This window comes from Palaemon carinicauda, chromosome 7 (genome assembly GCF_036898095.1).
Source record: "Palaemon carinicauda isolate YSFRI2023 chromosome 7, ASM3689809v2, whole genome shotgun sequence".
NCBI lineage: Eukaryota > Metazoa > Arthropoda > Malacostraca > Decapoda > Palaemonidae > Palaemon > Palaemon carinicauda.
Window position 1 is genome coordinate 3,331,901 of NC_090731.1, and position 12,500 is coordinate 3,344,400.

At 32.3% G+C, this 12,500-nt stretch overlaps 1 protein-coding gene across 1 annotated transcript in view; it reads right to left on the minus strand.

Moving 5' to 3' along the window:
* The window catches only part of LOC137643764 (phospholipid-transporting ATPase ABCA3-like), a 66,577-nt gene that overhangs the window by 14,883 nt on the left and 39,194 nt on the right, over positions 1 to 12,500 (minus strand). Inside the window, 9 exon segments of the mRNA XM_068376452.1 lie at positions 682 to 861; positions 2,633 to 2,719; positions 3,681 to 3,878; positions 6,161 to 6,270; positions 7,060 to 7,205; positions 8,255 to 8,501; positions 9,618 to 9,828; positions 10,352 to 10,507; positions 12,042 to 12,196. Of these exon segments, the coding sequence (XP_068232553.1) occupies positions 682 to 861; positions 2,633 to 2,719; positions 3,681 to 3,878; positions 6,161 to 6,270; positions 7,060 to 7,205; positions 8,255 to 8,501; positions 9,618 to 9,828; positions 10,352 to 10,507; positions 12,042 to 12,196 (1,490 nt within the window).

The window sequence follows — 12,500 nt, forward strand, 5'->3', positions numbered from 1 at the left end:
TCTGGTTACGGTTCATTTTCCCTTTGCCTACATACACACTGAATAGTCTGGCATATTCTTTACATATTCTCCTCTATCCTCATACACCTGACAACACAGATTACCAAACAATTCTTCATCACCCAAGGGGTTACTGCACTGTAATTGTTCAGTGCCACTTTCCTCTTGGTAAGGGTAGAAGAGACTCTCTAGCTATGGTAAGCAGCTCTTCTAGGAGAAGGACACTCCAAAATCAAACCACTGTTCTCTAGTCTTGGGTAGTGCCATAGCCTCTGTACCATGGCCTTTCACTGTCTTGGGTTAGAGTTCTCTTACTTGAGGGTACACTCGAGCACACTCTCCTATCTTATTTCTCTTCCTTTTGTTTTGTTAAAGTTTTTATAGTTTATATAGGAGATATTTATTGTTGTTACTCTTCTTAGAATATTTTATTTTCCTTTTTTCCTTTCCGCACTGAACTATTTTCCCTGTTGGAGCCCCTGGGCTTATAGCATACTGCTTTTCCAACTAGGGTTGTAGCTTAGTAAGTAATAATAATAATAATAATAATAATATACATATATATATATATATATATATATATATATATATATATATATATATATATATATATATATATATATATATATATATATATATATATATATACATATAAAAGCCCAAACCAGATAACCCACTTACAGCTCTATTCGGTGGCAAAGGTCGGTTATACGTAGTGATCGAACTCCCGTTCGAGCTGGTGGCGTACCGTAACAGAGCGTTGGTCACCAGAGACATGCTGACCGCGGGTGTATGGAACGGTACTGACTGATACATAGCTCTCATTTTTGTTGTTTCAGGACTTCCTCTCGAGAACACTGCCTGGTAGGGTATGATAACATGATAACAATTTCGAAAGAGTATTTCTTTATAGTGTTATGGCTCTATGTCTGGAGAAATGTTATAATTTGCCGTTTAAGGGTTTATAGGCAGGTCATGAATGGCAGAGGTTAGGATAGTGATATTGACATTGCACTGGTTAGCAGGATGATGGCCAAGAGGCTGATCATATATGTATATATATATATATATATATATATATATATATATATATATATATATATATATGTATATATATATACAACCATATATATATATATATATATATATATATATATATATATATATATATATTTATATATATGTATATATATATACTGTTTATATATATATATATATATGTATATATATACAACCATATATATATATATATATATATATATATATATATATATATTTATATATATGTATATATATGTATATATATAAAAGACCCTTTGCCTTAATCAGCATGGGAGGATATGATATACTGTATATATATATATATATATATATATATATATATATATATATATATATATATATATATATATATATATATATATATATATATATACATATATATATACATGTATATATACATATATAAAATATATATATATATATATATATATATATATATATATATATATATATATATATATACATATATAAAATATATATATGTATATATGTATATATATATATATATATATATATATATATATATATATACATATATATATAACAATGCCTTAAAGACTGAACATATAACCATATGATTAGCACCCAAAACACCTCTCCATCCAAGCAAGGACCAGGTAGGACCAGGCAATTGATTCTGTAGACTACCCTACACCCATATCCATAGCTCACAAGGATGGTGAGGTTGCAGCGACCAAAAGAAACTATTGAGTTTGAGCGTGACTCGAACTCCAGTCCGGCAAAACGCCAGGCAGGGACTTTTCCAATAGGCCAACACAACTACGTCTCTGGAAGTTACAATATTCAAGGTCATTTGCATTTTAAAATTGAAAATAGAATTAATATAACAAGAAATTACGTTTACTTTTCAAGAACATTATCTGGGTTGTGGTGGTCGATGTGGTAACGTCTCAAACTCATTAGCTGCTTTTGGTCGCTGCAACCTCACCATCCTTGTGAGCTAAGGATGGTTGGGGAGCCTATAGGTATATCTGCTGAGTCATCAGCAGCCATCGTCTGACTCTCCCTGGTCCTAGCTTGGGTGGAGAGGGGACTTGGGCGCTGATCATTTGTATATATATATATATATATATATATATATATATATATATATATATATATATATATATATATATATATATATATATATGTATATATATATATATATATATATATATATATATATATATATATATATATATATATATATATATATATTGGGGTTCAAGACCTGCTCAAACTCATTAGTTTCTTTCGGTCGCTGCAACCTCACCATCCTTGTGGGCTAAGGATGAGGGGAGCCTATACGTCTATCTACTGAGTCATCAGCAGCCATTGCCTGGCCCTCCTCAGCCCTAGCTTGGGTGGAGAAGGGTCCTGGACGCTGATCATATGTATATATGGCCAGTCTCCAGGCCATTGTCTTACTCCATAGGGCAAAATCACTGTCCCTTGCCTCTGCCATTCATGAGCGGCCATTTAAAACCTTTAAATACTCTATTCTTCTTAAGTAAATTATTAAAATAATCAGTAACAATAAGAAACAAAAGAAGTAAAAAGATCAACTTACGGAAGCTATATTATTTTCGCGGTAATGAAAAATATTCTTCTCTCCTTCATCTAGCAGGCTCTTTTCTATGTCACTGGTGTTGAAAACCTTTAGAAGAAGAAGTCAAATGAGAAATAAACGCATATTTACACACACACATATATATATATACGTATATATATATATATATATATATATATATATATATATATATATATATATATATACATATAGATAGATAGATATACTTATTTATCTATGTACTAGTACATACAACCCGTCAAAAATAACTACATATTTAGGTACATATGCACACACGCGCACATACAGACTTCTCTCAACAGGGTATGACTACTCTCTTCCTCCCTCCCCCCAAATACTCGAGGGATGGAAAGAAGTAAGCACGATCGGATATATATATATATATATATATATATATATATATATATATATATATATATATATATATACATATATACATAAATATATATATATGTGTGTATATATGCATATATATATATATATATATATATATATATATATATATATATATATATATATATATATATATATCTGTATATATATATTTCAACCATTATTTAAAAGAACGTTTCGGGAAATTTCAAGAATTATTCTTTGAACGAGGGGAGGAAGACCCTCTTAGGTGGGACTTTCTGTTATGTGGCCACAAAATAAACTTACAAGTATCTAGAGCCTTTGACTTAAACTCAATGAAGACTGAGCAAAGTCTGAAAATTACATTGATATAGTTCATTCCTCGTCTTTCCCCTTTGGAATCATTCCTCTGGAACTGCTAGGAATTTTCTATGGAGGTTTATAATTCCTCAGAATCAGAGTTTGATTCATATCTATGCTCTAGTAGCAAGAAATATTTTTTTTATTTTTTTTTTTTTTTTTTGCATTTTTTATTAAACCTCATCACGTTACGCATAATTTCGAAAGTCGAAACACTGAAAGACGTCTCCCTGCAGTATACGAACAGAAAAACCGCCCCCTTAAAGTAAAAGTAAAGTTAAAGCATTCATCTAAAAGAAAAATATGATCTCACTTTATATGGTCCCCAAAACAGCTCCTCATAGCTGTCAGACAAGAGTTGACAATGTGGCTCATCGTCCGCTTGAACGTAGTAGGAAGACTCCGGGTAGATGGACATATTCAAGACCACAGGGCCTTCACGGCCAGTGCTTTCCTCAAAGGATGCGTCCACGGCCAAGCATAGGATCGTTACCAAGACTGGCAAAAGACCCTGGGGAAAAAAAAAAACAGTGAATTTTGAGAGATGGTTGTTTATGGAATGCGGTGTTGTTAAAAAAGGGAAGGTTTATGGAATGTGGTGTTATTAAAAAGGAAAGGTTTATGGAATGTGGTGTTATTAAAAAAGAGAAGGTTTATGGAATGTGGTGTTATTAGAAAAGGCAGGTTTAAGGAATGTGGTGTTAGAAAAGGCAGGTTTAAGTAATGTGGTGTTGTTAAAAAAGGGAAGGTTTATGGAATGTGGTGTTATTAAAAAGGAAAGGTTTAAGGAATGTGATGTTATTAGAAAAGGCAGGTTTGAGGAATGTAGTTTTATTACAAAGGAAAGGTTTAAGGAATGTGATGTTATTAGAAAAGGCAGGTATAATGAATGTGGTGTTATTAGAAAAGGCAGATTTAAGGATTTAAGGAATGTGGTGTTATTAAAAAAGGGAAGGTTTATGGAATGTGGTGTTATTAAAAAGGAAAGGTTTAAGAAATGTGGTGTTATAAGAAAAGGCAGGTTTGAGGAATATACTTTTATTAGAAAAGGCAAGTTTAAGGAATGTGGTGTTATTAAAAAAGGGAAAGTTTATGGAATGTGGTGTTATTAAAAAGGAAAGGTTTAAGGAATGTGATGTTGTTAGAAAAGGCAGGTTTAAGGAATGTGATGTTATTAGAAAGGGCAGGTTTGAGGAATATACTTTTATTAGAAAAGGCAAGTTTAAGGAATGTGGTGTTATTAAAAAAGGGAAAGTTTATGGAATGTGGTGTTATTAAAAAGGAAAGGTTTAAGGAATGTGATGTTGTTAGAAAAGGCAGGTTTAAGGAATGTGATGTTATTAGAAAGGGCAGGTTTGAGGAATGTAGTTTTATTAGAAAGGGCAAGTTTAAGGAATGTGGTGTTATTAGAAAAGAAAGGTTTAAGGAATGTGGTGTTATTAAAAAAGGCAGGTTTGAGAAATGTGTTATTAGAAAAGGCAGATTTAAGGAATGTGGTGTTATCAGAAAAGGAAGATTTATGGAATGTGGTGTTAGTAGAAAAGGCAGATTTAAGGATTTAAGGACTGTGGTGTTATTAAAAAGGCAATTTGGCAACTGCAAGAAAGAAAAATAATGTATATACATATATATACATATATATATATATATATATATATATATATATATATATATATATATATATATATATATATATGTGTGTGTGTGTGTGTATATATGTATATATATATGTATATATATATATATATATATATATATATATATATATATATATATGTATGTATATATATATATATATATATATATATATATATATATATATATATATATATATATATATATATATATATATATATATATATTTATAAGGAGAGAGAGAGAGAGAGAGAGAGAGAGAGAGAGAGAGAGAGAGAGAGAGAGAGAGAGAGAGAGAGAGAGACCTAGAAATTTCTACCTAGAAGTGTTAAAACAATAGATAGTTGAAAAAGACATTGCTAAAGATTTTTCAGTCTATAGCCTAGTGGTACCAACCTCCCAAAAACTATAGGTGTTTGTGCTCAAACATACCTGGTAACTATAAGTGTTTGTGCTCAAACATACCTGGGAACTATAAGTGTTTGTGCTCAAACATACCTGGGAACTATAAGTGTTTCTGCTCAAACGTACCTGGTAACTGTAAGTGTTTCTACTCAAACATACCTGGTAACTATAAGCGTTTGTGCTCAAACGTACCTGGTAACTGTAAGTGTTTGTGCTCAAACATACCTGGTAACTATAAGCGTTTGTGCTCAAACGTACCTGGTAACTGTAAGTGTTTGCGCTCAAACATACCTGGTAACTATAAGCGTTTGTGCTCAAACGTACCTGGTAACTGTAAGTGTTTGCGCTCAAACATACCTGGTAACTATAAGCGTTTGCGCTCAAACGTACCTGGTAACTATAAGTGTTTGCGCTCAAACATACCTGGTAACTATAAGCGTTTGCGCTCAAACGTACCTGGTAACTATAAGTGTTTGCGCTCAAACATACCTGGTAACTATAAGCGTTTTTGCTCAAACGTACCTGGTAACTATAAGTGTTTGCGCTCAAACATACCTGGTAACTATAAGCGTTTGCGCTCAAACGTACCTGGTAACTATAAGTGTTTGCGCTCAAACATACCTGGTAACTATAAGTGTTTGTGCTCAAACATACCTGGAAACTATAAGTGTTTGTGCTCAAACATACCTGGTAACTATAAGTGTTTGCGCTCAAACATACCTGGTAACTATAAGTGTTTGTGCTCAAACATACCTGGATAAGTAGCAGTATCCACTTTCTCTTGCAGTAGATGAACCGCTTCGCAATAAAGGCAAAGAGGCGTTGAATCAACAGGGACAGGCCAGTTAAGTTGACGTCTATCTCTGAAAGACGTGGGAATGTTGTAGAAGAATAACTTTAAATCGCCTTAATAAAGAGTATTATTATTATTATTATTATTATTATTATTATTATTATTATTATTATTATTATTATTATTATTATTATTATTATCTTATTTTTGTTTTTATTTTTATTTTAATTTTTATTTCTATTTTTATTATTATTATTATTATTATTATTATATTGTTTTCGTTATTGTTATATTTATTGTTGCTGTTATTATTATTATTATTATTATTATAATTATATTTTTATTGTTGTTATCATTATTATTATTATTATTATTAGTATTATTATTATTATTATTATTAGTATTATTATTATTATTATTATTATTATTATTATCAATATCATTATTATTATTATTATTATTATTATTATTATTATTATTATTATTATTATTATTATTATTATTACAAGTTAAGCTACAACTCTAGTTGGAGAATCAGGATGCTATAACCAGAAGTGCTCCAACAGGGAAAATCATCCCAGTTAGGAAAGGAAATAAGGAAATAAATGAATGATCTGAGAAATAACGAACAACTAATATAAAATATCTTAAAATCAGTAACAACATTAAAACAGCTATTTCATATATAAATTATAAAAAGAGACGTATGTCAGCCTGTTCAACATAAAGATATTTACTGCAAGTTTGAACTTTTGAAGTTCTACCGATTCAACTACTCTATTTAGGAAGATCATTGCACAACTTTAAGCAACAAAATAAATGGAATCATATAAATGTAAATACCCGTATGTCATCTTACCCGATTGGCTATTGTACAGGAATCTCTGGCTGCCCATATCTTCTTCAGTGGAATTCAAACCGGTAGTAAAATGGCCATTTCCATTGGCCAGACTTTTTCTGCTGCTCCTGAAATCCTTGACTTCATTGTCCAATACAGTGCTAGCCCTTAAGGAGGAGAGTTTTATTCTAGAGTATTGCTTCAAGCGAGTTTTAGATCTGAAAATCTATTGTCTATTTTACTAGCCCTTAGGGAGGTGAGTTTTATTTCAGAGTATTGCTTCAAGCGAGTTTTTAAAACTAAAAATCTATTGTCTTCTTTACTAGCCTTTAGCGAGGCGCGTTTTATTTCAGAGTATTGATCCAAGCGAGTTTTCAGATCTAAAAATCTATTGTCTTCTTTGCTAGCTCTTAGGTAGGAGTTTTATTTTAGAATATTGCTTCAAGCAAGTTTTTAGATCTAAAAATCTATTGTCTTTGGTGTTCTAAATATATAAATGGCAAAATCTTGTTTCCTTATTATTGTTACGCCTGTTTTGATGTCTTTGTTGACTTTTATACAGTATTTTATTATTATTATTATTATTATTATTATTATTATTATTATTATTATTATTATTATTATTATTATTACTAGCTAAGCTACAACCCTAGATGGAAAAAAGAGATGCTATAAGCCTTAGGGCTCAAACATGGAAAATAGCCCAGTGAGGAAATGAAATAAGGAAATAAATAAACAATTAAAATGAAGCATTTTGAAAACATTAATAACATTAAAACATATATTTCATGTATAAACTATAAAAAGACTTATGTCAGCCTGTTCAACATAAAAACATTTTCTGCAAGTTCGAACGTAAAATTTATATTCGATATTTTGAGAAAAGAAAAATGATACAGCAATTAAAAAATCTTAATTGTTAAAAAAGCAAGTCGTATGAAATATCATATTCAAAATATAGTCTTCATATTACCTCAATATTTTAGCTCGTAAGCATATTATTATTATTATTATTATTATTATTATTATTATTATTATTATTATTATTATTATTATTATTATTACTACTACTACTACTACTACTACTACTACTATTATTATTATTATTATTATTATTATTATTATTATTATCATCTAAGCTAAAACCCTAGTTGGAAAAGCAAGATGCTCTAAGCCCAAGGGCTCCAACAGGGAAAAACAACCACTCCACACAGACCTGAGGAAAACTTGCTCCATCGTTGTCAGAGAGAGCCCCACATGGAGGATACCAAGCTCCTCTTTACGACTTGTTAGACTTTCCAAAAGGGCCGGGAAAACTTCAGTTTTCGGAGGCAGCTGGAAGACGATCTCTCCTCTCGCAGCGCTGCGCAGAACGGCTTCGGAGACGAAACTCTGGATGACACTGCCGATTTCAGCAGCGTTTGAAGTCTCAGATGTCAGGAGGGTCAATGTGTAGCCGTCACCTTCGGAGTTAAGGGAAGGAATGTCAATATGTTGGTTCATGTAGATTTATTGCGTTGATGAATGAGGATAAACAAAGAAGAAATGTTCAAGTAACGATTATTCTCAAAGATGAGTTACAATTTTGGAGTTTAATGAGATTCGGTTGTGAAATACCATCTGTTAATAAGACAAAAAATCCTATTTGTATAGCAAAACAAATTTTGGCTTTCCTAATTTAAACAATACTCAAGGAATAAACTGTTCTTAGAATCTTACCAACAAAATAAAAATGTAGTTAGAAGCTAATGAAAGAAAGAGACTACGTTTAGCCGCAAAGCCAAAAGTAGCCTCAACGAAAGACACAAAATCGAACACATGAGAAAATTCAAAGAGAATAATCACAGCCTAAACTAGAGTGGCACTCAGTAGAGTGCAGACCTCTGCCGCGGCAGCTTATTTCTCAACCTTGATCTTGACCTTTGACCTTAACATGTATTAATTGGTGTGGATTTTCATACACTCAACTATGAACCAAGTTTGAAGTCTCTGTGACAACGATGTCCAAATTTATGGATGATTACGTGAATTGGACATTTTGCTTGACCGTGACCTTGACCTTTCACCTTGTCTTTCCAAAATTTAATCGGTTCCAGCTTTTTACATAACAGTTAATCCCTATAAGTTTCGTTACTCTACGATTAAAATTGTGGCCAGGATGCTGTTCACAAACAAACACACACACGTCTGCTCATTATTCAAAATATTCTGTGTCAGTAAAGAGTTGTATAAGTTGAAAAAAAAAGTTTAAGCCTTTATTTCTGACATGGTATTTGCATTGCATTGATGGTTTTTTCAGGGAACGATATATGCACAAACACACATACACAAACACACACATACACACATACGTCTGCTCATTATTCAAAATATTGTATCAGTAAACAGTTTTATAAGCTGAAAAAAAGTTCAAGCCTTGATTTCTGACTTGGTATTTGTATTACATTGATATGACGTTTTTCGGGGAACGATACACACACACACACACACACACACACACACACACACACACACACACACAGAGGGATGAAAACATAACCTCCTTCCAACTTCATTGGCGTAACAATCTAGCAACCCACCAAATTTGTTCTTCAGAAAGAGAGTTGACCCCGAAGCCACGACTTTTCCAGCGGACATGATGGCAACGCGATCGCCCAGAACATCAGCTTCTTCCATGTGATGGGTCGTGACCAGGAATGTCCTGGAACCTCGTTCCTTTTGGACAACGTCCCAAACCCAACGGCGGGATTCCGGGTCTAAGCCGCTGCTGGGTTCGTCCAGAATTACAACCTGGAACCGTAATGGGGGATTATTTATAGGTGGATTTAATCGTCCATAACAGAACTGGATTAATTCTAGATTTAAGGAATACTGAATGCCTTCCAACTTCGCTATTATTATTATTATTATTATTATTATTATTACTCGCTAAGCTACAACCCTAATTGGAAAAACAGAATGCTATAAGCCCAAGGGTCTCCAGCAGGAAAAATAGCCCAGTGAGGAAAGGAAACTAGGATAATTAAATATTCTATGAAAAGTAATAATACTAAAATAAATATTTCCTATATAAACTATAAAAAACTTGAACAAAACAAGAGGAAGCGAAATAAGATAGAATAGTGTGCCGGTATGTACCCTCAAGCAAGAGAATTTTACCCCAAAACAACGGAAGACCATAATACAGAGGCTATGGCACTACCAAAGACTAGAGAGCAATGCTTTGATTTTGGAGTGTCCTTCTCCTAGAAGAGCTGCTTACTCTAGCTAAAGAGTAACGAGAAGGTGATGCAGAAACAGAAATGCATTTTACCTTGGATCCACCAATCAAAGAAATGGCCAGGCATAGCTTCCTCTTCATTCCTCCGGACAGTTGATTTCCATACATGTTTTTCTTGTCAGAGAGTTCCAGGCGAGTCATTAAGGTCACTGCTTCTTGCTTAGCAGTTTTCTTTGACATTCCCTTCAGCTAGAGTTAATAAATCATTTTAGTTATTAGAACGGAATTCTAGAGTTTTCTTTGACATTCCCTTCAGCTAGAGTGAGTGAATCATTTTAGTTATTAGAACGGAATTCTAGAGTTTTCTTTGACATTCCCTTCAGCTAGAGTGAGTAAATCATTTTAGTTATTAGAACGAAATTTTAATAATTCATAGATATATCATAGTCTTGAAGAGGCTTTAAATAGTTTGAAAGATCTAAGTGGTCAATAACTTCTGAAAAAAAATGCGATTAACGTAAAAATATAAACATTATTAATATTTTTACGTTAATCGCATTTGTTCTGAAGATTTTATCAATTCATAGATATATCATAGTATTGAAACATTATTTAAATACATTTTGAATCATATAAGTAATCAATACCTTCTGAAAAAATGCAATTAACATAAAAATATAAATAATGTTACTAACATAATATTAATATAAAATGTAAAATCACCATTATTATTGTAAAACAAGCTACAGCCCTAAGAGGAAAAATCGAATACTACAATCTTCAGAAACTATACAGGAAAAAAAACAGTCCAGTGAGTAAAACATACAGGGATGTAAAGAATAACATTTTCAAGAGAAATAAAAGTGAAAGAGTTAATGTAAATGCTGAATGAGTAATGGATGTTGAGTAAGGTGACATTTAGTTTCATTCAAGGAATTCTATTCTCCGCGGCCTGGTGAAACTAATTCCTTAAAGAACTCCAAAAACCTTATTAAAAACTTATATTTTCTTCGGCTTCGTGAAATTACTCCCTTAAGTAACTCCAAAAACCCTAGTGAACACTTCTATTTTCCTCGGCTTCGTAAAACTACTTGCCTAAATAACTTCAAAAACCCTACTGAAAACTTCTATTTTCCTCGGCTTCGTGAAACTACTTGCTTAAATAACTTCAAAAACCCTACTAAAAACTTCTAATTTTCTCTTCTTCGTGAAACTTCTTGCTTAAATAACTTCAAAAACCCTAGTGAACACTTCTATTTTCCTCGGCTTCGTGAAACTACTTGCTTAAATAACTTCAAAAACCCTAGTGAACACTTCTATTTTCCTCGGCTTCGTGAAAATACTTGCTTGAATAACTTCAAAAACCCTAGTGAACACTTTTATTTTCCTCGGCTTCGTGAAACTACTTGCTTAAACAACTTCAAAAACCCTACTAAAATCTTCTATTTTCAGTGGCTTCGTGAAACTATTTGCTTAAATAACTTCAAAAACCCTAATGAACACTTCTATTTTCCTCGGCTTCGTGAAACTACTTCCTTAAATAACTCCAAAGGCCCTAGTAAAAACTTCTAATTTTCTCTTTGTGAAACTACTTCCTTAAATAACTTCAAAAACCCTACTAAAATCTTCTATTTTCCTCTTCTACGTGAAACTACTTCCTTAAATAACTTCAAAAACCCTAGTGAACACTTCTATTTTCCTCGGCTTTGTGAAGCTACTTGCTTAGATAACTTCAAAAACCCTACTAAAAACGTTGTGAAATAAACTTGGTTTATGTACTTGCCCTTCCGAAGAATAGCAAATGCTGGTACACTGTCAAGTCGACGAAAAGCATATTGTGTTGAGGACACAGACCAAGTTCCTGCCTAGCTTCTTTCAGGTGAGTGGCTATATCCCAGCCTCCGACTTCCGCCTGTCCACTTGTCGGAGCATACACACCTGGAATAAATGATGATTGTTCATTAGGATTACTTTATCAATGAGATGTTGCATGTTTGATGCTCACTGATAAATTGTGGGTAGAAGAAAGCTGTAGTATTTATAAAAGGAGCACAGTTATGTTAAGTTATCATGTGAAGATTTAAATAGAGAATACAGAAATATAGGACTGAAAATGAATATGAGTAAAACCATGAGATTTATATTCATTAGGATTACATTATCAATGAGATGTTGCATGTTTGATGCTCACTGATAAATTGTGGGTAGAAGAAAGCTGTGGTATTTATAAAAGGAGCACAGT